Below are 24,284 nucleotides of genomic sequence, written 5' to 3'. Positions count from 1 at the left end.
CCAAAAAACAAAGAGACCATTGCTGCAAAGGACACTGGAAGATCCCTTTTAAGCGGAAGTACCAAGTTGAAAGCTTAATTAACAAAGGTTTCCATCCGTTACTTGTAAATAATAAACATAAGTCGTCGGTTGGTCTAACAAAACTTGCCTCCACGTATTCGACATTGCTTGGAGATTATTCGTAGAATGGAATTTCGAACTCCAACACATTCCTGCGTTTATCCAATGAGGGGTATTTACTTTCCACTTTACCTGCTTACAAGTTATCAGCTGAAAGCGATATTTGCACATGCGCAGAACGAACCGACAGCACACTCGTTTACACACGCTGGCTTTACGATCTTCATGTTGGATATTACGTCGACAAGTCCAAACAAAAGGCGGACATATTGAAACGAAATTTGACCCATTGTTGTCACTTTCGCTTGTGTTAAGTAACGGTGTAAGCTTTACAAATTCCGCAAGGTTTACGTGCGGCACCACAGACCTATATATACGCGTGCTTATGCTAATCGGTATGACGTCACGTAACAGACATCTGGCCTCTTAAACTACTCACGTTCCCACATAATTTGCTGAGTCAGCAAAATCGTTTACTGAGGCGTGTCGTAATATTGGTTGAGTTTAAAAATTTAAAATGATTACATATAAGTGCTGAAACTCCTTCTGAAAACAATCACAGCAAAGAGTTTGATTGCGAACCAATATGGTAAGCACTGGTGAAACTAATTGTAAAAAATAAATTTAATTTCATATTCTAAAAGAGCACATTCGCAAGAAGGTTGCGTTGCTAGCTGTAATGACATTGGTTGCTGGCCGTTGAACCTAGTTAAAAATTAATGAATTTTCGATCCTTTCTACGATCTGTAAACCTGTCCCTGCACAAACTGATTCCGTAAAGTGGATAATTGTATTTTGTTAGTTTAAATAGTTTCTGTCTCACACCGAAGCTATAAATACTTTTATAAACTTCTGATATAAAAACAACAGCTTTTTTCTTTAATATTCCCACAAACAAACAACACATAGTTTTAATTTAACCAAAAAGTCCATTTTTACATTGTTTACCCCGCATTAATTCCATGACTGCAAAAACCCATTTTCTTACAAAAAAACTCGTGGGACGCGCGCCTCACGTGAATGAGAAACAAGATTGTGGATTGCTTCTGGGGATAGCGAGCATTTTATCGTCCAACCCGTGATGGAGGTGAACGTTTTGATTACTTTACATCCCACATATTTACACGAGAGTGTCTACGTGCAACCCCACACGCCACGCTCTGTGACGTCACAAGCGCCTCTTTGTGACGCGAGCCTACAAATCGCTTAAATACTCGGTGCAGTAACGGCTTCCGCAGTCGAGGCAGAGCGAGCGCATCCACCTATTCATCTGATGCAAGTTTTATGCAAACAAAGTTCAATGTTATTCTGAGGCCGAGTATGAACAGCTTGTGTCCCAACAGCGCGTATTTTTGAGTTTACGGGAAGCAACCGCTTGCCTACGAAATAAACGTAAAGCAAGAAGTTCTGGGTTGAACGTAAAACGCTTATGGATATGCTACACGAACAACAAACAGTTTTACAAAGCAAGGACGACGGCACACTTATATTAAATAACTAATTTTGTAAATTTCAGCGCAAGTATCAAGAAAGATAACTTTGCTATAAAAATGTTACGTTCTACCATTGTGATGTTGAAACAAAACTCTGGTCTGTACCCCCTCATCGGGTCAGTGACGTTTGTCTCTGCTCTGTCTGCGGCAGCAGGACTTTATACTTTACTCAGAAAGAACGACCTTCATGTAAACAGATGGCGGAAGACTGAGGCGTTTCAAGAGGTTGACTGGAATAATGTCCGCGAAAAGTTGTTCCCAACTCCAGGTGAAGTTCGAGCTCACAAAGACAACCCAGCCCTTCGTAAACTTCTCACTGAGGTTTACGAGGATGGAAGATACAAAAAATAAAACAAATCGTTGCAACAAAAACTTTCCTGGACTTTTTGCTCTTCGTACAACAAATAACAACCAGTAGCTGTCGAGGCGCCCAGTGATTTTTGGATGTGTTTTCCGCAATTTAAAGATATTTGCCTGGTGTACTCGTACATACGACGTGTAACTATAATTTGCTAGGTAGTCCACATGTACTAATTTTCATTATTTTGTTTTTGTGTCTTATTTTATGATCACTGTGTTCAAGGTCAGTGAATGGATATTTAAAATTTGTTGTTTTCTTGCAATAAAAATAAGTTAATTATTTATTGCAGTACTTTGGGAAACGGTGAATTAAAAGCATTTGTTGTTCATTGTAAAATCAAGTGTGACGTCATAGTTAAACATCATGCAATTGTACTCCAGACGCATAAACAAAACGCATAAAATCGGGAAGATTCCACGAGGTGGCTTTTTATGAGGTCGGCCAGGAGGCTGTTTGATTTGTTGTTGACATAATTTGACCCATCTCCAAATTATGGCCGATTATTTATTCAATGCAAATGTGTTACGGTCTGGTGACTACATGGGTTTGACGTATAGTTCCCAAGCTGTGGTGCGCGAACCACAACCTTAAACGAATATGTTTGGCGTAAATAATCTAACCTGTGCATTTAAATACTTTAAATTATTTCGATATTATTCAATCCAATGCAGCCCGTTACCCTGCAGCGTTCTTATAGGTTCGGCTGGTTGCTAACCCTACACCTGAAACTAAGTCTGCTATGCATGTACTTGCTGTAGACTATACTCAATTTGGACTCCGTGAGCAGACGTATTTATTAATTGAAACACACATGTTGCAATGTCACTGTCCAAGCGGGTTTAGTGAGCGAGACTGAGCGAGTAACTTCAACCGCGTGCCAATTGGTTGATTAAGTGACAGTGACTAGTTGGGTGGCAGAGTGAGTGTCAGAATGAAGTGCGAACGGGTATTTAACAAATCACAATGAAAAAGGTCTGTCGTCGAGCGGTTGGGAAGTTGGGAAACATGTGGCGTCACAGTAGCCACGTCCTCAGATCATATATCTATATCACCTTAATTTTTACCAGCGTAACTATATGTTGGTGTATCAACATATATGACGTAATAAGGTCGTTTGGGGCGGAATTGTACCTATATATATTTTAATCGATCATAATACGTCACAACGAAAACGGCGTAATACCATGACGTCATAAGTTGTGGGGTTCAAAACAACAGTGTTTGGCAAAACATCGTCGAATTTCGGGGAAGGCTACAGGAATTGGTATTTTATTGAAAACCTGTTTTTCTTGATAAAATGATTCTTTTTCTGTACATTATGCGTAAAGGAAATTGATTTAATCACAAAAAATAAAAAAGATAATCCTTGCAGTATCATATGAGAAGAACACTCCCTGTTGACCTACGTAACTCAGTCACACGTGTAAAGGTTCGAGAACCTCACATGTTCTGAAACACGTGATTTTCTCATCTTTGTGACGTCATAAAGCATCCCAGCTGATCAAATTTGGGCAGCCTGCAACGATTTGCAGAGAAGGCATTTTATGTTGAGTGTCACACGACCAAAGCAGCTTTGAGTAACTACCCAGTGTACAAAGAAATTGTATTATATTGAAAACTTCATTGAATTTGTTTTGCACCTCATTCAGTTTAATACAAAACATGATACCAAGGTAGTACTGTACAGTTGAAGATGGAAACCAGCACATTGACAAACTTTGTTGTGAAAACCGACAACTCTGTTGGTAACAACGGATATATGCAGAAATTCATAGATTCAAATTTTTCATGTTCTCTGGTTGGTGGAATATCTGACCTAAGAAATGCTGGAAAATTTTTTGACATGAAAATTTGTGTTGGAAATACTTATATTCAATGCCATAGAGTAGTTCTGGCTGCTGCAAGTGATTATTTCAGGTTTGAAATTACTTTATTATTATTATTATGTTTGTTTTATACAAATAATGTAATTGTTGTAATACAAACGGACTGTTCGCATACAAGCAAAATATGTAGATTTGTTTAAAAGTGCCACAAAACTTTTAATTATTTAATAGAAGCATGTTTGGCGGACTGATGAAAGAAAGTTTCACGAACACTGTAACAATGCACGATGTTGAAGCTTCAACTATGGAATCTCTCGTGGATTTTTGTTACACAGGGAGTGTGATTATCACTGAAGACAATGTTGTTAATCTCCTCAAAGCATCTGATGTATTTCAAGTAAAATATTCAAAAACATAATTTGTTATATCCATGAGCAAAAGGCATAATTTATTTTGTTTAGTTTTCAACTATCAAAGAATCATGTTGTAAATTTCTTGGTAAGAAGCTTCATCCTGCAAACTGTATTAGTATTGTGCAATTTGCTGAAAGCTTGTCATGTTTAACTTTGGTTGAGGAATCTTTGACCTTCATAGCAAGCAATATTGTTGATGTTACAGAGTATCCTGACTTTCTTAATCTTGATTGTGCTGTTATGAAAAAAGTTAGTGAGTGCTATATTTGTTTTTGTAACTCGGCCAAACATTTTTAAATCTTTTGTCTTTAGATTTTATGTCATTCAAAAGTTAATGTGGACAAGGAAGAAAATGCCTATGAAATTTTGTTGTATTGGCTAAGGGCAAACGTTTCTGCACGTTCTGATAGTTTTTGCAAGTAATGTATTCTCATATATTAACTAGATATGTGGCATATGATAGTGTTTCTTGCTTACAGACTTCTAGAGTGCATAAGGCTTCCATTTATAAGAAGGATTTACCTTCTGTCCAAAATTGAAACAAACCCGTTGATTCGAAAATCACTAATTTGCCAACAACTGATCAAAGAAACCCGTATGTTTCATACTTGCATGTTGGATTTGCATGATAATGCGTCTATCAGACTCCAACCACGCCCATCCACTGGTCAGTCTTAGAGTCATTGATCATTTACTAAGCAAATCAACAAAGCAAAAATTTTGAATCTTTGCAGCCAGTTGAAATACATAGATTTTTAAATATAGCTGTTGAAGATTACAAAGATGCTATTGTTGTGTGTGATGTAATGTAATAAAAACAACTTGGACTGAATCTAGTTAAACCATATCACAAGTTTCGTTTCAGAAAAATAGTTTAATGAAAAAGTCATAATCGGTTTCAGATTTTGTTCAGGTATTGCTGAGTTGCTTGTGATGGTTGGAGGGTGCGATGAGAATTGTGACCAAACAACATCCATTGAAGCTTACAACTCTGTAACAGGCATGTGGAGGATGTTGGCGGAGTTCGAAGGAAATTTACACGGAGGTTATGCTGTTGTTGCCCTGGGAAATGATATCTATGTCACAGGTTCATAAATTGTTTAACAACCAACACTGGAGTGAAATATATTTTTGACAGGTGGATCTCAGGGGAGTGAAATGTATAACAAGGTATGGAGATTCAACTCACAGTTAAGTGAATGGACAGAAGTTGCACCAATGCTTCATCCAAGGGAGTATCATGGATCAATTGTACTCAACTCCTTCATTTATGTGGTAAATTGATATTCCTGATGAATACAACCAGCAGTTAACAAACTGATGCCTTTTACCAGATTGGGGCAGAGGGCTGCGAATGTTATGATTTTCTCTCTGATTGTTGGTCGTTAATCTCCCCTCTCCCTCATCCAGTGACTAATTGTTCCGTTACAACCTGTTTGGGTAAAATTTACTCAATTGGAAGTGCTTTTACATCAGAAGAAATGATTATTCAAGTGTACAGCCCTGATACAGGTAGTGATCATAAATATTTTGTTGCTTCCGGGCATATTATATTTGAATAATCTGTCCATTCACCTTCTATGTAGCTAGGCTCTTAAGGGTAAAAAATCATAAGGTTCATTATGTAAAACAAATGTTGATTTCATGCTGTTGGTCGATTCCACTTCCATGATGACAGCAGATACATGCTTTAAATGTTAAAAGTTTTCCACTTTGCTTTTATTCCTTTGGGGTCCTTGTAGCTGGTATAAGCATTAGCATAAGTTATGGCACGTCAACACCTTCTGCTATAACACTGTCTGCTGGCAGTGATGCCATGTCTGGATTCATAAGGCATTTTCCTCGTATCCTAAAACTAATTGTTACAAATTGGTTTGAAACCCAAACACAAGGAAGCTGTAAGGTGGTTGGAGGGATTAGATAAGTTTAGTTCTCAAACGCGACTACAGCACAACTGTTTTGTGGTTCTCATTACTCTGAAAAGATGATTGAAGTTAATACATAGTGTTTCTGCGTTTATTAAAGTGTGTCATTTGCTGTTTTCTATTTAGACGATTTTAAAAAAAAAGTTGGTTTGATGTTATGTGCCCCCCTCACAAACTTGCTCTGACATTAAAAATTCCATTGGCTTAGATGGGCATTGTTTCAAAATGTTTAAAGTGTAATACAGACATAATTATCGTTGTACAAAACAATTGTTATGGCATCGCATGGAAGAAAGGAAAATCATGCATTTACAAAAACATCGGCTCTTTTCTGCACAAGTTAGAAAATGAAATTTGAAGCTCAATGTCTTATTTTATAACATTATCTTGCATTACAACAAACCACTGGCTTTTGTTTAAGCAGAATAAATAAAGCTTTAGTGAATATATAAGGTGCTTTAAATCAAAAAACAAATAATAGAAGCACTAGGTGCTGAATATGACCGATAGCATAGTAAGTTGGCTGTCTGATTAAATTTATTCTGACCGTGAATATTTTCATTAGAGATATTGCATGAGCCATAAGATAGATTTTGTGCGAAGTTTAATAACTGTGAAACCTTAAAGATTCTTGGACAGTCCTACCTTGTCCATTACCACAAATGAACTTTGTCCCTCATATCACATCACTTAAAGGCATTGTTTACTTCATAAGGGAAGATTCCACGGAGGTGCTAACTTACGACCCCAAAAGGTATATCCAACGACAAAAAAATTTTATTCAGTTCACCAATAGTTTCTATTATGTTGTCAGCTGTAAATGGTCGCAAATAGCTCCAATGCTTCATCTGCATCTTGGTGGGAGCACATGTGTTTTTAACGGGTCGGTGACCGTGTCTGGGGGTTATGATGAAAAGTTTGGATTGGCAGGAATTATTGAAGCGTACAGCCCAGATGAAAATCGATGGAAGGAGATTGGTAAAATGCCCCGTCCAATGTTTTGGCATGGCTGTGTCAGTATATACAGGTGAGCAAAAGATAATACTAAATTTGGGCAATTTTACGATTTTGTTTAACGTAGGTTTGTTTCAACACCTACTGGACAAAAGTTTCAGACAAATGAAGAATTTTTTGACTTGACCCCTCTTTTGAAAAACTCTGAAACATGAATTTACAAACCAGTGGCATGCCCTGTAAAATGCTGGTTTCCTTTGCGCAATAACCACACTAAAGCTGGCTGGTTTACCAGTAATTTACAGTGTAAAATTGTGTACATTTCGCTGTTTAATTTATGTTTCGTTTTATTTAACAAGATTTGATAGTACTCCCTTTCAAGCACCAATGCAACTCATTATTGGGAGTCGTACTTAACTATGTAGAAAACCCCACATTACGTCACCACAAAGTGGGGGGCAAGTTTGTCATCACACTAAATATGAGGTCAACGACCGAAGCAGTGCTCTATGTAATAAGTTTCTTTGTAAAGACTAATTTCGTTGCGATTGTACCTTTTGTTGATATCCAGAGACGTGGAACTTAGGTTTATGACGTCACAGTGGCGTGTTTTTTGTGTGATGTCACTGTTTGCCCAGCCTTTGTGGTGATGTTATTACGGTGGTTGTCCGGTATTTATAACTATGGTCATAGTACACAAAATGTGTTTGATGAAAATACGTGTATTTTGCAAATCCGCCCAACTCTCGCCATAGTATGGTTTGATAATGTGACCCGACATAACCTCTTCAAGCACTTTTTTTTATTTAAAATGTTTACCTGTTTATTATACGTTGTTTTTGTATTTATGAAATCGAGGTACATTGCTTGTTACACACAAACATGTTTACATACGAAATTTTTTAGCCTATTTTTCAGCATTAGAAATGTTTCTTGCCAAACTAATGCGTTGTAAACGCAGTTAAAGTGCATATGACACGGCTATGACAACTTTGCGTAAAACTAAAGGTACATCTACAACAAACATATATCCAAAGTTTTACGGTTCTACGTCAACTAAAAAATGTAGAAAACTGCACGAAAAGTAACGGCGACCAAAAATCGTGAACCTTTTGCGCTGAGACAAGGAGAAAAGACATCACACAAGGCGCTTGCGTCGAAAAAATGCATTGTTTAGATAGGAGAAGGCGCCTTTTTTGCAGATATCGAATAGTTTCAAACATCGGAGAATGCACAGATTACGTTACCTTAAATGTCAGGACAGGGTTTTACATCACACAAAAATATGTCATTGTGACGTCACAAACCAAAGGCTTATTTGTCCCTAATTAACGGAAGACCATAGGGTATAGCAGAAACGACATATCTCTGTACATCGATAAGATGGGAATGGTGCGACGCTACTGTCAGGCAAAAAGTGGTATTATGACAGAATAACTGTGTGGCATAATCAGCTAGTTTGGTCGGCCAAAATTCAATTGACCTACTTCTATGATTTGCTGTGAGTGGACAAAACGACAATGCTAAACTAACGGTTTGTCTCTGTCGTGTTTTCAAAAGTTCGTGTATCACGTTAGCGATCATAAATGCTGTAACAACAAGAACACCTTGTCCCAGTAACTGTTTTATCATTACAAAACTAAATAAGACATAATAGGTCGAACAGCGGCCATCTGACTTCAGCTTAAATTAACATCAAAATCCGTTTAATACACTTATTGTTCACTTTTTGTTCCCTGTTTAATGCAATATTATGATTAAACCAGTTTTACAATGTTTTCCATTCCTACGCATAAGGCTTGATGCCAGCACTCGCGCACGACCGAAGCGCCTTCTATGACGTCATGCAGCAATATCTCGCTTTCGCACGATTTCGTTCGTAGCGGCAAAAGTGCGACTTTGATCATCTGTATCTCAGAAACCAGCTGCCGTCTCAAGCTACTTTTTTCGCCAAAAATGTTCTAAAGTTATGAACATCTCTTAGTTTGATTATTAACATGTTTTATTTTTACGTGTCATATGCACTTTAAGTCCTTTAAACCTTACCGCAATAATTAAATTCAATAATTTGAGTCTTTATATCAGCGGTTGTTAACCAGGCTGAATCTTTAGGTTTGGGTATATGCATAATTTAGGCCACTCGATACAACAAACAGGCTACCCATTTTATTTTACTACTGGATCGGTTTAACGCAGGGTGCTGCAGAGGAACTCGCATTACAACTCTCTATAACAGTAACATCACTCCGCAACCTTTTTTGCTGTGATGTCACGCATTTTTTTGGGTTTTGACTTTACAGAAGTGCGTAGTAACATTAGTTTAGTCTGGTCATGCAGTCTTGAAGCATTTGACCAAGGGGGTTGCAGGCGGCATTCCCACCCCCATTTTTTGGGTTGGAACTGTGACAGATCAAGTAATGCATATTTCTTAACCTAATTCAACACACAACTCAAATACAGACGAACAAAGGATATACAGACGGAGTTGGGTTTCCCTGCAAAACTCGCAGAGTCTTGTAACGAACACAATTCGGGTGCGTAAAATAGTTTTTCAAAGAGGCGCCGACAAGGAAAAGGTTATGGAGCGCCTTTAATCATGCGATTCCGTTTCGCTGAATTTTAAGGAAAATAATAATACACCGGGTCACAAAGATTTTTCCAAACTTGATCCACGTATAAGTCTGTGTTAGGCCGGGTCCACACTCACGCTTTGCGCCGGCGGATTCTTTGTTTGTTTCATTATACGCCGGCGTACGCTCGGGACATTACAACAAACAAAGAATCCGCCGGCGCAAAGCGTGAGTGTGGACCCGGCCTAAGAAAGAAATCTGTGCGAGTTAATGATTAGGTGTAAACAGGGCCACCACCTGTTATTTTTGTTTATAAATTTAACTTAAAATACTACACCGTCGTAGCGTTAATATTCGCACAGATTCTATGTTACATAGGCTTGTATGTGGATCAAGTTTGAAAAAAACTTTGTGACCCGGTGTAAAAGTGTCTTCTGAATTTTTAAGATGATTTCTATGTAAAGAATCACGATTGCAACAAGTTGCTCTTCATTGTAACGTTGAATGTATTGTGCGAAAATTTTGGTAAAAAAATATCTTATTGTTCATTATTTTTTGCGGTTTGGTTGTAATACCGCACACAATGCATACCAAACCTAGCAATACGCTTTGAATATTTTTAAGGTTTTGGTATGATCAAAATTACAAAACATGAAACGGTCATTAAGTGGAAATTTAATAAAATCGACAGTTTTAAATCCAGATGAACCTAAACCATTGGATCCAACAGTAACCGGATCATACAAGACGATAAACAGTGAATATACATGTCCAATATGCTTCAATTTAATTGAAGAGGCTTACATGACAAAATGTGGACATACGTTTTGCTATGCATGTCTAAAAAAGAGTCTTGAATTCAGTTACAAATGCACAAAGTGTAACATGGTGCTGAAGAAAAAGGATGAAATTTTTCCCAATTTTCTTCTCAATGATCTTATTAAAAAGCACAAAATGAAAGCTGAATCACTTAAAACATCATCACGAAGGATGAACATGGATAGTCGTGTGTGGGAATGGCAATCCTTTCTTACAATGGAGGAAGATGATTTGCAGCTGGCTGATGTTGATCAAATGCTAAAACTTCTACAAGACAAAAGAAAGCAACTTGTAAATGAAAGCGCAACCGCTCATAACCAGGTACTTCTGGAATTTCTAAGAGAACTAAAAAAGAAAAAACAGGTTGCCCTTGAAAAAGTTAGGAATGAGCTTTCCGTTGTCGACTCGGACATAAACCGTGTTGCTGAAGCATTAGAAAATGGCGTAGATCGGACTTTATTAGATTCTGTTGTTCCTGATAATTTTAGTGAAAACATTAAAATAGAACAACTTGTACCAAAGCCTAACCCAATATCTGAGCCTGGGTGTTCCAGCACAACTATAAGCGACGAAAAAGAAACATTCATCAAAATGGGTCAAAAAAGCAAAATTCACGAAAATTCTCTTCACCGGACTGTTGCAAAGCGAAGATGTCGCCTCCATGCTCATTTCAATGATCTCCAGGACTGCTATTACAGTACAAGAATGAGTGAAATTGCACCAGTGGAAGAAAAAAACATTGAGCTTTTAACTAATTTCAGTCACAAATTAAGAAGGTTTACCCAATTTTCATCAATCAGGTCAGTTGCATCATTGAGTTATGCTGGGGATGTTTTAAACCAATCAAGCATTGTCTCAAGCATTGACTTTGACAAAGATTGTGACCATTTCGCTGTAGCGGGTGTGACAAAAAAAATTAAAGTGTATGATTATGAAGCTGTGGTTAATAATGTTGTAGATGGTTTGAATTGCCCTATCGTGCAAATGGCTTGCAGTTCTAAGATATCCTGCATAAGTTGGAGTCACTATCATAAATCATGGCTGGCCAGTAGTGATTATGAAGGCTCTGTTATTCTGTGGGATGCGTTTACTGGCCAAAAACAAAGTGTTCTTCAGGAACATGAAAAGCGCTGTTGGAGTGTTGATTTTAACACTGCAGATCCCCGACTTCTTGCTTCTGGTTCTGATGATGCCAGAGTTAAATTATGGTCTTGTGGTCACCAGCATTCAGTTGCATGCATTGAAGCAAAAGCTAATGTCTGTTGTGTTCAGTTCAACCCGTACTCTTCATTTCATCTTGCATTCGGATGTGCTGACCACTTTGTTCATTATTATGACATCAGAAACACCAAACAGTCTTTGGGGGTGTTTAGAGGACACAAAAAAGCTGTTTCTTATGCCAAATTTGTAGATCATGATGAAATAGTTTCTGCTTCAACAGACAGCGAACTAAAGCTGTGGGAGACTGACGTGACTTCATGTGTGCGTTCATTTCGTGGCCACACCAATGACAAGAACTTTGTGGGTCTTGCAACCAATGGTGATTATATTGCTTGTGGCAGTGAGAACAACTCGTTGTATGTTTATTACAAGGGTCTATCAAAGTCGCTGCTGACATACAAATTTAATGTAGTTAAAAGTGTATTGGATCAAAAACAACATGAAGAAGAAAGCAGTGAATTTGTAAGTGCTGTGTCATGGAGAGCCAACAGCAACATTGTTGTTGCAGCCAATAGCCAAGGAACAATTAAAATATTGGAACTAATTTAGAAAAATTACCAACTTGCTCAAAGTTACCAAAATGTTGGCCTGTAGTGTTTGCTGTTCATTTAAAGTGAGATTGAATTAATTCTTTTAAAGTTTATTTAACATAAAGAAATAGAATAATACAAGCGGAATGGATTTTGTATGTTTGTAGGTGATGGGGATGCTTCATATACTGTCTAACACCATAACAATAACTTTCATATCCTGTGTTTTTGTTGCTTTTTTGTTAAACCTGGAGCAAATTATAAATGCTCACTTTTCCATGTTAAGTTGACACAATATTTGTTTGTTGTTGAAGTTATATTTGAGTGAAATAATGCACAAACAAAACATACATGGTTTTTGAATAGGTTTTAATATTTGTTCCAGTAATGTGTTTTGTTTTCTATTTTTTCATTTTACTTCAGTATTTGTCAACATTTAACTTTGTTTTTTAGTTTGCTTAACGGTAAGTTTTAATGGATAGTTTACAAGCTTTGACACATGTCAGGGCACGTAAGGATGATGCTGAAGGTAGTCTGGACCCTGTCTATCATGCCCTTTCTAGGATTAATGGCAAAATTAATCGCATGACCAAAGCAGAACTCCAAAAAGAACTTGTAAGGAATGGTCTTTGTGACAGGTACTTATTTAGATTGGTTTTATTTTTAGGCTTGCTCTGAACAATTCTGTGACTTTATAGAGGAGTAAAAGAAGTACTCAGAAAACGCTTGAAGAACTGTTACAAAAAACAGAAGCTTGCAGTGAAACCAACAGACTGTGGTGAATTGCAGTGTTACCCTTATTTGATTGTGGTTGATTTTGAGGCAACATGTGAGGAAGTCAACCCTCCCAATTACCTTCATGAAATAATCGAGTTCCCAGCCGTTCTCATCAACACAAAAAGCAAAGTAATTGTAAGTGAAACTTTCTCAGGATGAAGTTGGTTGACTTTGGTCCACAATAAATCTTGCTACGTTAATTGTAACCTTATATAATAATTTTTCATACATTTGTCACAAAGCTAATAAAGTGTTGACGATGTTTTGCAGATTGACGCTTTCCACCAATATTGTAAACCAACTTTTAATCCCATTCTGTCAACATTCTGTACCAACTTGACAGGAATTTCTCAAAACAAAGTTGAAGAGTCACGAAACTTTACTGAGGTCCTGGAAAGTTTTCAGTTCTGGCTTCATGGTCATGAGCTGCTTTCACCGAGATCTTGTGCTTTTGTTACTGACGGGTAAGGTTTGCATGAAACTTTTTGTGACAAACTGTGTTTAACATGTTTGGTTTTAGGTCTTGGGACTTCAGTCGATTCCTAAATGTTCAATGTTGTTTGTCAGAAATTCAGTTTCCAAAATGGGCAAAAAAGTGGATTAACCTTAAAAAAGTTTTTGGGAACTTTTATGGGGTTTGTATTCTTTTTATGAACGGAACATGTTTCGATTTTAAAAGGTTAAAAAACTAGTTTTGTTCCAGCTTAAGAGGCCAAAAGTGATGGATATGCTCCAAAACATTGGTCTTCAGTTTGAAGGTCGACACCATTGTGGCTTTGATGATGCGAATAATCTTGCAAGGATCGTCATACGATTATTGGATGATGGTGCAAAGTTCCAAGTAAATGAAAGATTAAAAGCAGGTTAGGGATATGGTTGTCTTTATTACATACAGAAAATTATAATCCATTACTGTTCAGGGCGACTAGAACCAATTCCTGAAAAGGAACGTCTGTTACTAAGCAACTATGATCACACGACTGACAGCCAATCAGATGTTGACAAATCCACCAAATCAATCAAAGGATTGTGCTTAGATGAAAAAAATAATCTCCTGACTGGTTGAAACCATCCAATTTAAGTGGAGGAAACTTTTATTGGTTGTGGAAACATTTCAGAAATAATTACGGGATCAGTGGAGATATAGGACAAAACATACATCATTATTACTTGTAACCATGTTGTGACCGAACAGTGTTGCACAAAAACTGCTGTTAATAATTTTTGTTTTTTTCCCCATCACTTTCGGTATCGAACTCTACAGCTTCATTGTGGCGCATCAACTCTCCACAATTTCTTAAATCGACTCTTCTCGATGGAACCGCGCTCTCGACCATTGTCGGCCGGTTCAACTTTTTTAATCTTATTGCCGCGTTGAGAATTGGCCAACGACGACGTCTGTTGTTTGTTTTGGAGCGAGGGAAGTCTTGGCTTGCTGATGAAGGCAGGCTTACAGAATGTTTACTGAGTCTTGGGTAACTCCTTGAATGAACCGGTTTCTTTAGTTCCTCGTTGTCTGGAGACCTTTCGCCTTCGTCTCCAATCATCAGACTCTTTCTTCCTTTTCCACTATTCATGTTGTTATTCGAGGTGGGATTTTTTGAGAACTTTTTATTCCGTGGCTCTTCTTTCATTGTGTTTTCCAACTTTTCCTGTAAATTGTGGATGGAAATAAATCGTAAAGATGTCCTATGAAAAAGATGTCTGATATAATTACCATGAGAAGTTTAATATCCTCTTGCAAAGCGCCAACTTTCTTTCGCTCTTCGTTAAGAATTTGTTTCTGAAGTTCAATTAACTGTAGAGCATCGCCCTCGCACGACACCCTGTGGCTGATATCGGTAAGCGAATCCTTTCTTTCTTGTTTATTATCTTGGTTCAGACATTGTTGCAATTCACAAACCTAAAACAAACACATATAACATAGGCAAGCAAACCCAAGCAGGCAACGCACAAGTTCTCTCATCCTGGCCATGGTTTTCTTCTCCTTCCCTCTTTCTTCGGGCAAAACTTCCAAGGATTTTTCTCCAACTGAACGAAAAAAATCTGTGTCGTAAAGAACATATGTCACGTGACTACAACATACCTTGCGGGGAATTTTTATTGGTGGTCGTCGTTTCGCCCGTGTTCATAAAAACACTTGTCATGTTGTCAAACTTGATAGAAGAAGCGACCGAAGCCGCCAACATCTCGGTTCCCCCTCGCATTGTCCGACCGCTGAATGATTTTGTTGCCCGGAGTCGAACCGTTCTGTGTTTATGATTTTTTGCCGAAGTTGCTCTTTCCTTGCTGCGAACGAAACAAAAACTTTCCACCAAATCGACACTAGGGGGCATAAAAGTCACCTTTTCGAAGCGATACTCGCAATCGATTCCCGGATCTTCATCGATCTTTGTTCTTTCTCAACGAGGAGTTCATGAGCGTCCGATCCTGGATGTTGAGAGGACTCTTCCAAGCGCTGTCTCCCGTACAACAGAAGAAGTCTTTTCGCTTCTACTCAAGACAATTAACAGATTACTCCTTTGGTGGGTCTCAAAACTTTTATCAGCACATTTGGAGCCTCCGGGTTGATTTGCTTCAAACTCAGTTTGATTTTTGAATAAAGCCATTGTGAACCAATATAATACATGGGTACATTTTTATGCTGGAGTGCAACTACTTCGTATAAGTAACGAAATAATGCCAGAACTTTTTGTTAAACTTTCGCGGCATTCATGTCTTGGCACACAACTTGACAAAACCAGCCTTAGTTTATTTGATACAAAGAAATTATTCGGTAGTAGTTTTAAATTAAGTTGACCACGCGATGTCGCCAACAACCAATATCAAAATAATCTTCACCTATTGTTGTGACGTCATTGTTTATTTGAAAAGAACACTTGTTTTATAAACTTATGAATTAAGCACAACTGTGAAACCAAAAAGGAATTTATTAAAGTATAATTTGCGTCCCGTTAAATATTCTGTCCTCACCTGGGTAATATTCCATCGCCTGCAAAACATCATCACCTTCCAGTGTAAAAACTTCAGAGTATCCAACACTCCGTACATTCGCGACTCTTTTGTTAACTCCTTTCATAATGTTCAGAATTCCGATTTCACCGAAAAAATCTCCAGCCTTCAATCTTGCCATAATCGTTCCTGATTCGCTGCGTGTCATGATAAGGAATTCTTGTAATTAATGTAACTTAATAGTTTTTCCATACTCCGGTCCGTTTGTTCGTTTAATCAAAGTTGTTGAAATATTATTTTTAGGTCTGACTGAGCTTCTAAGTCGCTAAACAGGTTGCTAAATAAAAATAATTTTTCAACATTTGAACATAACTTTCATGCAAATTGGTTTTCAAAAGATTTGCCATTTTCTTTGCGAAGTTAACTAATTAAAATATGGAATGGCTGTTTCTGCACTGGTGGAAATATTTTTATGATAATACACAAAGTATGGTCATTATTCAAGCCACGTTTTTCAAAATATGATGTATCGTCCTGCGCGGCCAACTCAGTGGGTTGAGTTTGGCTGACAAAGTCGTGCTGCACCGTAAGGAATAGATGTTATCAGTTTCACCCAGCACTAATACATCGGCACACGAGTGTTTTCTACCTTACGACTTCTAGTATTCCATGACTGATGATAAACATCTCCCTCGCGACCTCTCCTTGCCTGCAGATAAGGTCGCCTGGAGTGTAGATGCAAGATTTCATCTTTAGCACGAGATGATAAAGAAATTCTGGTTGAACGAGGCGGAATATCGACACCTGCGCGAATTGTGGTCGTGATGGCGGTTTGGAAATGACTTTATCATTCCCTTAAGTTATAGTTTAGTAATATTAATAGGAGAGGAACACGATAAGATAAACATTAAATTTATATTGAACATGAGGAGATACAAAGGACAAAGTTTCACCTTCCTCAGCGTGTTAAGATTAACTTGAATTGCAAGTTCAACCTTCAGTGTGTCAGGCATCATCCCCAGCCTGTTCACGTCAGTGGAACCTCTCAATGTACCACGTGACCACGAATAATCGTACCAACGTAAAACGCGTGTCTGCATGTCCTTCGGCACATTTTTGGTCTTCATAAATGTTTTTGCGTTGTCCTAAAATAAGTTTAAATTGATGGATGGTGGTCTGTAACCCAGAAGGTGATGACACCACGTCTTACCACCATCCTTTCGTATTCCAGTCTGTTCGCATTCTTGTTGGCAATCACATTTCCTACCTGTCCTGTGGTTAATTGCGGTGGGATTTATAAGTAAATTGCAAATATAACATGTTGTGTTGAAGAGAAACTTAATTGGAACAAAACCTCACCAACGACTGTTGCGAAGACAAATATCCCGAGAAAGTAAGCAGCAAGCGTGCAGATGTATCTAAAACATAACCCGTGTCACAAAACCACATAACCGTGCAAAGTATTACGTGTCACTCACTCAAGGTCAGTTGAAGGTGACTGCTTTTCTCCAATCGTGGTGAGCGTAAGGCACGACCAGTAGATTGAATGCAGATATTTCCTTCTCAAAGTCGACCATTCACTGGCGTTATCACCTTTAGGCAGAGGGTAAGCCCAACCGCGACTTTCATCTGTGACCAAACATGTTTCTTCCTGTTCGTAATTACTAGTGTTTCACTTACTGTCTGGTGTGTAGAAATCCTCACTTTCGCTTATCATGAAGTAGAAGCAGGCGAACCAATGCATGAGGAGCATCATAGTGTGACCAAGAAATATAACTCGTAATGCATTGGGGTAGGAAGTCGCTGACTCCGCTTTCCTGTATTAATAGTAACATGATGATGCTTGAACACGGGGAGATTAAAATGTAGATACCTGTAAAATTGCTTGGCTCTGTATCCCTTGAGGAACCTAGGAAACCTAAAGAGGGGTTCCATGGAACCGGTTAGAAAGTACAAGAAGTCGGTTGGTATCAAGCAGGCGACGTCCATGACAAATCGTCGTGAAAGGAGGTAATGACGCGTGAGTTTCGACGACTCACAAACTAACAGACCATTCTCGAGGAAACCGGTTCGAAGCTGGACGATGATGTCGGCCAAATAAATGAAGTCGCTTGAATAATCAAGAACAAACCAAAACAGCATCTGTATAACAACACGTCGGGGAGGAAACGTTTATTCATCGAATTCATGTGGATTGGATAAAGGTTGTTTGCGAGTTTTCTCTGAATAAAACTTGGGTAATATATTTTATCCAAAACAGTCCTTGTGGATTTGTCCTTTGAAAGTTGCGATAAGTTAATTTTAATCCAACAGACTTATGTACTCTTGAGAGAATAGACCTAATTAGATGACGTGTCACTATGTTATTGGTCCCAGCGCGGTTTGTTTTGATCGAACTTACGGAATGCGGATCACGAAGTTCTTTGAAAGCTTGTCTGGCTATGAGGGCCCAAACACTGTACAGCCAAGCAGCTGAAACGCACACAAGCCACAAAAAGAGAATCCTTCCTTCGGGATTCACAACTGTCCGATGCAACAGCGAACTGCAAACAAACAGATATCGTGGTAATATATTGAAAAATATTTTCCTGTTTCCAAATAAATCGCTTCACTTTATATCGACCTAAATACATCCTCGGTAACGCGTTGATGAATGCAAGTCTCGTGTAGATGTGAAATGTTTTGATTGTGGGCAATTCATAAAAAAACATTGAGGAATTCAAAGATCTTGTTTTCTTTAGGTATTGATTTTAATGGAGATCTTTCTGAGGAGCGCACACGCTATTTTAATGAGGATTTCGCGTTGTAAAATTCGTTCGCGAAAGCGTTCATAACATCATTATATGAAAGTCTTAAACCCTGAGGGATTTAATCCCATGTTTCAATGGACACAAAATATAGCAGAGTGCTTCTAGGTGTAGTTTGTTATAAAATATACCCTGAGTTTTCGCTTAATACAAGTTCACATTATCACCGATATGTTTTGTTCGTGTAAATATTGGTTTTGCGACTGATTAGGGTCCAGATTGTGGGCGTGTTTGAAACGAATCACAACAACATTAACGTTATCGCTTGGTCGGTACTTTATTGCCTGTAAGTTTTCAATTTTTTAATGTTGGTTCCGATCGACTTGCTGGTGGGAAGAATTTATTGTGGTAACAATTATTCGAGTGAAGGAAGGTAATTATATATCAGGCCGATCAATAATCTCGCCTTAACAATGAATAATTTAGCGACCTTTAACATGAACTGTATTTGGTTTGTTGGCTTGATGCCTTAACCTCTTACCACAGAGACCCGTCAACTTCGTTTTGAAATAGTTTTGATCAAAACATTTTTTGCAAATATCCTTAATTGATACAACTTATAATTTCATACTTTGTAAAATTCATTTCGTCACTTCCCTTGATCGGAATTCCTTGGGAAAAAGTAAATCGTTTAGTTCCATCGTTGATCTCCTCCGATGAAGCGTTGCTTTCAACACTTTGATCGGATGATGGGATGGAAAATTTTTTCAAAAGTAGATCGCACTTTGAACAGCTATCGTCGTTTCGATCACCCTGCTTTGATGACGGCCATATCCGTGGTGTGGTCTGGATTAAAACAAAAAGGTAAAATATAATGAATGCCGAGCTTTCCATTCGTCTACTGGTTCTTAACTGAACTATTTCCCAGGTTATTTCCTAACTGGATTGGATTGTGCGAGTTTAAAAGCAACTTTATACAGACTTAAGGTCATTTTATACAGGCTCAAGGTCACTTTAGCCGGGGGGGTCACACAAAAAGTTCAATTAATAATTCAGTAACTCTTTTTACATTGGGTTTGGTTCTCACTTAAAAGATCAAATTCAATCGACTTTACGTTCCATAGAAAACTATTAAAACATCACCTTCACATGAGCGCTGGACTCGACAACCCTAACGGTTTTACTGGTGTCCATTTTATGTTTCACGTGTTCATGTGCGCATAGTAGAAACTTTGATCACCTTGAATTTGTTAAGAAAGTTCTGCCATGAACAAAATACTTTCCGGTTCCTTCTTACATCAGATATATTGCAAGTTTCAACTTCGATCTCAATATCTTTCATCGGCAAAGTCTGGCAAATATCAGCGGAATCCCCGCACTTGGAATGCCGCATCACCGATACCAATTATTAGTTATAACCTTGACATTGAAAAAAAACGCTAATAAAATAAGTTACTGGTCAGCAAACGTAGTAACCGATTTTGTGAAACAGTTTTAGTTGAAAAGAAACCCTCAACAAACATATTTAAAGGCGGACATAGCGGTATGCACATCAATATTCTGTATATTCGTGCTGTCGCATAGGATTGCCTCGGAGTATTCAGTTTGTTCTGAAATTACCTGCCCGAGTATATCTTATCCAACTTTCGCGGTGTTATTCTGACGATGAAATTAAGAGAAATCTCTTTCTCAAACTGGTCGATGGCATCGAACGAAAGTACAGGCTCTCCCCACGCAACAAACGTTAAAGTAACTTGCTGTGTTTGCGTAATCTATCCCAACTAACTTTAATTCAATACTTCGTTTCCGTAACTGGCAAACCTGCACTGAACAATAAAGAATATACCGCAATCAAAAACTTTAAAGTGAAATGGCACAAATAAAAATACATTTCCTGTTTTACAGTTTCAGTTGCAACGATTATGCAACCACATTATTTATTGGAATGGTTTGAACTGTCTCTCTGTGGGTGACAAACTTTCCAGTGGCCAATATTTTAACAACATATTTTCTATAAAAGCAGCAAATTGGAAAATATTGTAATCCTTTATTTTTAAGGTTTAACATTTAAAACCGTTACCTTAAATCTTAAAGCCAAAATCTTCTTGCGGCTTTCCGCACTGCCTCCATGGAATAGATACCCTGCATTGTTTATTTGTTCTAGATCTTCTATTGCCTTCTTTGGCGTCACAAAGGCTCTTATCTTCTTGTGTTGTTATTGCAAAGTCCATTAGGGGTAAGTACATGCGAAGATGAGCGGGTTGGCAAGCTGATTTGGGAAAGCAAACGGGCTCTGATTGTTGAACAGGATACAACTTTGCTTCCATCTGATAATTGCCGGATTCATGTGAATTCGACAGCTTTCTACGTCATCCCTATAAAGAAATGCGCCAACATGACAAACAGCAACACACTACCAAACATATTGTTAATTCTGTCACCACGCCACTAGATCTAGCTCTCCACCTAACGTCGCTGATGGAATGTGACGCAAGAATATTTCATTGTGACGTTGATAAGACAATTGGGGTGTTTGGAGTGTAACAAACAAATCATTTGTTTACATAAAAACAAACGAGTAGTTGAACATTGTTTTCAAGATAGCCATGGTGCAATGCACAGAACGCATCGTAAAACTTCTCCATGAATCGTTATTTGTTTTCTTCAGTGGCTGGCAGGGCTAAACCACTTATCGAAAATCTTCTAAGCAACAACTAAAGTAACTCGTAATTAACAGTGACCAATCAATCTCTACTTAGGGATGCAATGAGTTTAGGTGCTGGCATTACCGCTTTCCTAATTGATCTTGAAATATCACTGCGACGCGAGTCTACCGGCATGCTTTTTGCAAAACATGTAAAGTTTTGAATTCAAGTAACTACAGTCGGCGCTTACGTCACACGACTGCGCAAAATTAATTGCACTCACATTTACAAATGTCAACTCGATTCCGAAAAACCCTTTTTTCAAAAAAAACAATCTATTGTAAATAATCTTTGTTGCAAATTTATGAAAAAAGACTCAAACCAAGAAAAACAGATCCTGCAAGGCAGATGTCGGTTGTAACCCGACCCATGCATTACGCACAACCACGCTTGCTTCACATCTGCTTCTTCACCACGATCGATGACACAATCGTGAAAAAGTTTTAAGATTCCGCAATGTAGCAGATTTTCATGAAATACGGACACACATTTTATTTTGCAAATATTTAATCGAAAAAGTTAAGTTTTCAAATGTTTCTCCAAATTTGATATCGCTTTTTCCAAGCCGTCACGGTTCAGTGAGAGAACGCGGCGCTTTTTTGTGACGTCATCACATTGGAGATTGAAGTCGAAACTTGCTATAGAATGCTCAGCGAATATTTCCTCCTCTGCGTTTTGATACAAATCGTCTGCAATGTTTGGCTAAACACAACGATAAAGTTGATTTTGATACAAACTATGATTCATTAAAAGCTTCAACAAACAGTGGAACATTGTTAAAGAACTATTGCTTTTAAACTTTTACACAGAAGCTTGCCTTTATGCTGTTGTTGACTCCTAGTTCCATTGTGATATTGTAAGTTTTAGAGATTAAGATAAAATGAGTGAAATCAAAATGTGACTGATGATTTTTGTTTCTCGCTTCAGAAATTTCATCCAACATTTTGAAAAACATTGGTAGTGAAGCCTTAATAAAAATACAATAAAATTATGACATAAAAAAGTAAAATCAAATACTACCTGTGGTGGGATGTTGATAAAACGTTCATTGAATATTAATCCCAGGCAGTTTGTGCTTCTGTCATCTCTTCCACTCTCCAGGATCTTAACATACAGTAAGGTCTTGACATGTACACAAACACACACCATTTCAATACAACCTCATTAAACAGGTCCTTGGTTTCCTTCGAACATTTACTATCTTCACATTTTTTTGCCAAGTATTTATAAAGTGCATCACAAACTTCATCTTTTGGTCTTGTCAGAGAATAACAAGTTACCAAGGCAAAAACATCATCAACGTCCATTCCATTGTGGCTGCCATCATCAACTGGTGATATCTATGATAAATTTTGTGTATTATTTGCTATACATTAAGAGGAAAAATTATTACCTCTCCTTGTTTGAGAACAGTCCCAATAAAGTTTTGTGATATTAGTGCATCGCTTAACTTAGAAAGGTTTAATTCACAAGAGGTGGTGAATAGCTGTGTGAGAAGTTGCTTAATGCCAGAATAGTCTTGGTCGCAGAGGTTAAAGCCTGCCAAAAAATACACTTACAAACCCGAACAACATAACTAGTAAATGTGTGCTAGATTAAAACACAACACTTGTTTAATCAAAACCTTCAAAATCCACATTAATTTCTTCTTCCTTATCTTGCAGATTCATTTCTACCTCATCACTGCCATCCTCGTGTTTGGCTGCTTTCCTGCCAGACATGCTCACAAAGCAAATCTGTAAAATCAACAGGAATTGTTTTTGTCCAAAGTAATTTTGTAGCATTTAGTTCCACAATAAGCTCATACATTTTTGGGGGCCAAGTATTCACTTTTTCTTCTTCTTGTCGTTTTCTTTGGTATTAATTAAAGCCAGACCAACGTTATTTTTTCCTGCCTGAAGAACCACTTCCTTTTCTATTTGTTTGTTGATATTCTGGGTTAATGTCTTAATAAAACAAGAATTTATAACATCACAAAAGTTTTGAAATAAATATCTTACTTTCTTTAACTTGTTTTTTTCAACAAGCTTGGACTTCTTCGGAGCAATTACACGACCTACAAAACATTCGGGTTATTTTGTACAACTAACTGAGCCAGCAAATGTACTTTACCCCCTTTCTTCTTAAGGTTGGGTCTTTTATTCGTGCTGGATTTCTTTTTTGAAGCCTTTGGAATTTGGACTTTAGTTTTTATTTTGGTTTGTGGCATTTGGTCTTTAATAAAATTAATTTTCTGCACATTTACCGACACCCAAGTTCAGAAAACGAGTTGGCACAGCAAAGTTGAGCAAACTACTCTAGATTCACGTGAGTTCAGTAAAGCATGACACAGAACGATTCAAGCAAAAATAAATATTTTTTTGTACTTGTGCGAAATATTCAGCACCACAACCACTTTTTGTTTTATTCTAACAGCTAACAATTCCTTCATCTGAGGAGCAGCCAGTTCGTAATTTTCCACACTATAATTGGAGAAAGTTTGCCACAATTATCGTAAACGAGTTCATTGTGTATTGCTTCGTCATAACTTGCACTTTCTATTGCGCTTGAAAGGTTTGTAAAGTTCTAAGAGCCTCTTATTTGGGTCATCAAATTGGGCCAATTTTAATTTCGTTTCGCTCACAAAACGTCGGTGCCCCATAGTTTATATGGTGCCCATCTAATTATACTTTCTGCAATTTTTTTTGTCGTAGTCAAAATAAAATGATTTATTTTGTGTTCGAAACTAGAAAATCATATTGTTACGACGACAAAACTACTTGATCATTTCGCTGCTCAAAACATCATTTTAACCAATTCCCAACTTTTAATAAGTGTAACGTTGCGCTCGATTTATATCAATTGATTTCTTTGTAATATTAGGTAATAGTA

General features: G+C 37.7%; 3 protein-coding genes and 1 pseudogene across 7 annotated transcripts; 2 read left to right on the top strand and 2 right to left on the bottom strand.

Annotated features, from left to right (window-relative positions):
* The first annotated feature begins 3,418 nt into the window (after positions 1-3,418).
* LOC145904029 (kelch-like protein 21) lies at positions 3,419-14,224 on the top strand. Of its 2 annotated transcripts, XM_082992244.1 has the most exons (14): positions 3,419-3,891; positions 4,032-4,197; positions 4,262-4,462; positions 4,526-4,632; positions 4,693-4,880; positions 5,127-5,300; positions 5,352-5,488; positions 5,548-5,725; positions 6,766-6,896; positions 13,028-13,144; positions 13,280-13,473; positions 13,530-13,644; positions 13,713-13,872; positions 13,930-14,224. In XM_082992244.1, exons 1-14 carry the CDS (start codon positions 3,668-3,670, stop codon positions 14,073-14,075), a joined length of 2,238 nt encoding a protein of 745 aa, XP_082848370.1. In that variant the 5' UTR covers positions 3,419-3,667; the 3' UTR covers positions 14,076-14,224. The 2 variants fall into 2 exon arrangements, with proteins under 2 accessions (XP_082848370.1, XP_082848371.1); XM_082992245.1 differs by lacking the exons at positions 13,028-13,144; positions 13,280-13,473; positions 13,530-13,644; positions 13,713-13,872; positions 13,930-14,224 and adding exons at positions 6,953-7,165; positions 7,220-7,984 and having other exon boundaries at positions 3,425-3,891; positions 6,766-6,892.
* On the top strand, positions 10,186-12,707 carry LOC145904030 (E3 ubiquitin-protein ligase COP1-like). Its single transcript, XM_082992246.1, has one exon. The coding sequence runs from the start codon at positions 10,314-10,316 to the stop codon at positions 12,249-12,251; it is 1,938 nt and encodes a 645-aa protein (XP_082848372.1). The 5' UTR covers positions 10,186-10,313; the 3' UTR covers positions 12,252-12,707.
* On the bottom strand, positions 14,089-21,035 carry LOC145901715 (uncharacterized; annotated as a pseudogene). The gene is made up of 17 exons (XR_014402566.1): positions 20,885-21,035; positions 20,329-20,434; positions 19,949-20,105; positions 19,340-19,554; positions 18,363-18,504; positions 17,835-18,103; positions 17,642-17,778; positions 17,440-17,590; positions 17,321-17,379; positions 17,172-17,233; positions 16,915-17,106; positions 16,611-16,765; positions 15,983-16,158; positions 15,355-15,502; positions 14,964-15,298; positions 14,727-14,912; positions 14,089-14,661 (listed from the first exon to the last, which is right to left on the bottom strand). The product of XR_014402566.1 is annotated as an uncharacterized LOC145901715 (transcript).
* A 761-nt stretch (positions 21,036-21,796) lies between these two features.
* Positions 21,797-23,690, bottom strand: LOC145903276 (BRCA2 and CDKN1A-interacting protein-like). 3 transcript variants are annotated; one of them, XM_082991347.1, is made up of 9 exons: positions 23,526-23,690; positions 23,414-23,469; positions 23,221-23,359; positions 23,038-23,149; positions 22,807-22,952; positions 22,574-22,753; positions 22,434-22,517; positions 22,249-22,380; positions 21,797-22,115 (listed from the first exon to the last, which is right to left on the bottom strand). In XM_082991347.1, exons 4-9 carry the CDS (start codon positions 23,132-23,134, stop codon positions 21,933-21,935), a joined length of 822 nt encoding a protein of 273 aa, XP_082847473.1. In that variant the 5' UTR covers positions 23,135-23,149; positions 23,221-23,359; positions 23,414-23,469; positions 23,526-23,690; the 3' UTR covers positions 21,797-21,932. The 3 variants fall into 3 exon arrangements, with proteins under 3 accessions (XP_082847473.1, XP_082847472.1, XP_082847471.1); XM_082991346.1 differs by having other exon boundaries at positions 21,806-22,115; positions 22,231-22,380; positions 23,221-23,328; XM_082991345.1 differs by having other exon boundaries at positions 21,807-22,115; positions 22,231-22,380.
* Positions 23,691-24,284: the final 594 nt, after the last annotated feature.

This window comes from Ascidia mentula, chromosome 5 (assembly GCF_947561715.1).
Source record: "Ascidia mentula chromosome 5, kaAscMent1.1, whole genome shotgun sequence".
NCBI classification, from domain to species: domain Eukaryota; kingdom Metazoa; phylum Chordata; class Ascidiacea; order Phlebobranchia; family Ascidiidae; genus Ascidia; species Ascidia mentula.
The sequence above is the reverse complement of the archived record's forward strand: the minus strand, read 5'-3'. Positions and strand labels throughout refer to the sequence as shown.

Coding starts and splice junctions, on each gene's coding strand:
- LOC145904030 (XM_082992246.1), top strand. CDS start 10,314: ATGAAACGGTCATTAAGTGGAAATTTAATAAAATCGACAGTTTTAAAT.
- LOC145904029 (XM_082992244.1), top strand. CDS start 3,668: ATGGAAACCAGCACATTGACAAACTTTGTTGTGAAAACCGACAACTCT. Junction 4,198..4,261: donor AAGCATCTGATGTATTTCAA/GTAAAATATTCA, acceptor TATTTTGTTTAG/TTTTCAACTATCAAAGAATC. Junction 5,726..6,765: donor AGTGTACAGCCCTGATACAG/GTAGTGATCATA, acceptor GAAACCTTAAAG/ATTCTTGGACAGTCCTACCT.
- LOC145903276 (XM_082991346.1), bottom strand. CDS start 23,134: ATGTCTGGCAGGAAAGCAGCCAAACACGAGGATGGCAGTGATGAGGTA. Junction 22,381..22,433: donor TTATCAACATCCCACCACAG/GTAGTATTTGAT, acceptor ATTTTTATTAAG/GCTTCACTACCAATGTTTTT. Junction 22,116..22,230: donor GAGTCAACAACAGCATAAAG/GCAAGCTTCTGT, acceptor CGTTGTGTTTAG/CCAAACATTGCAGACGATTT.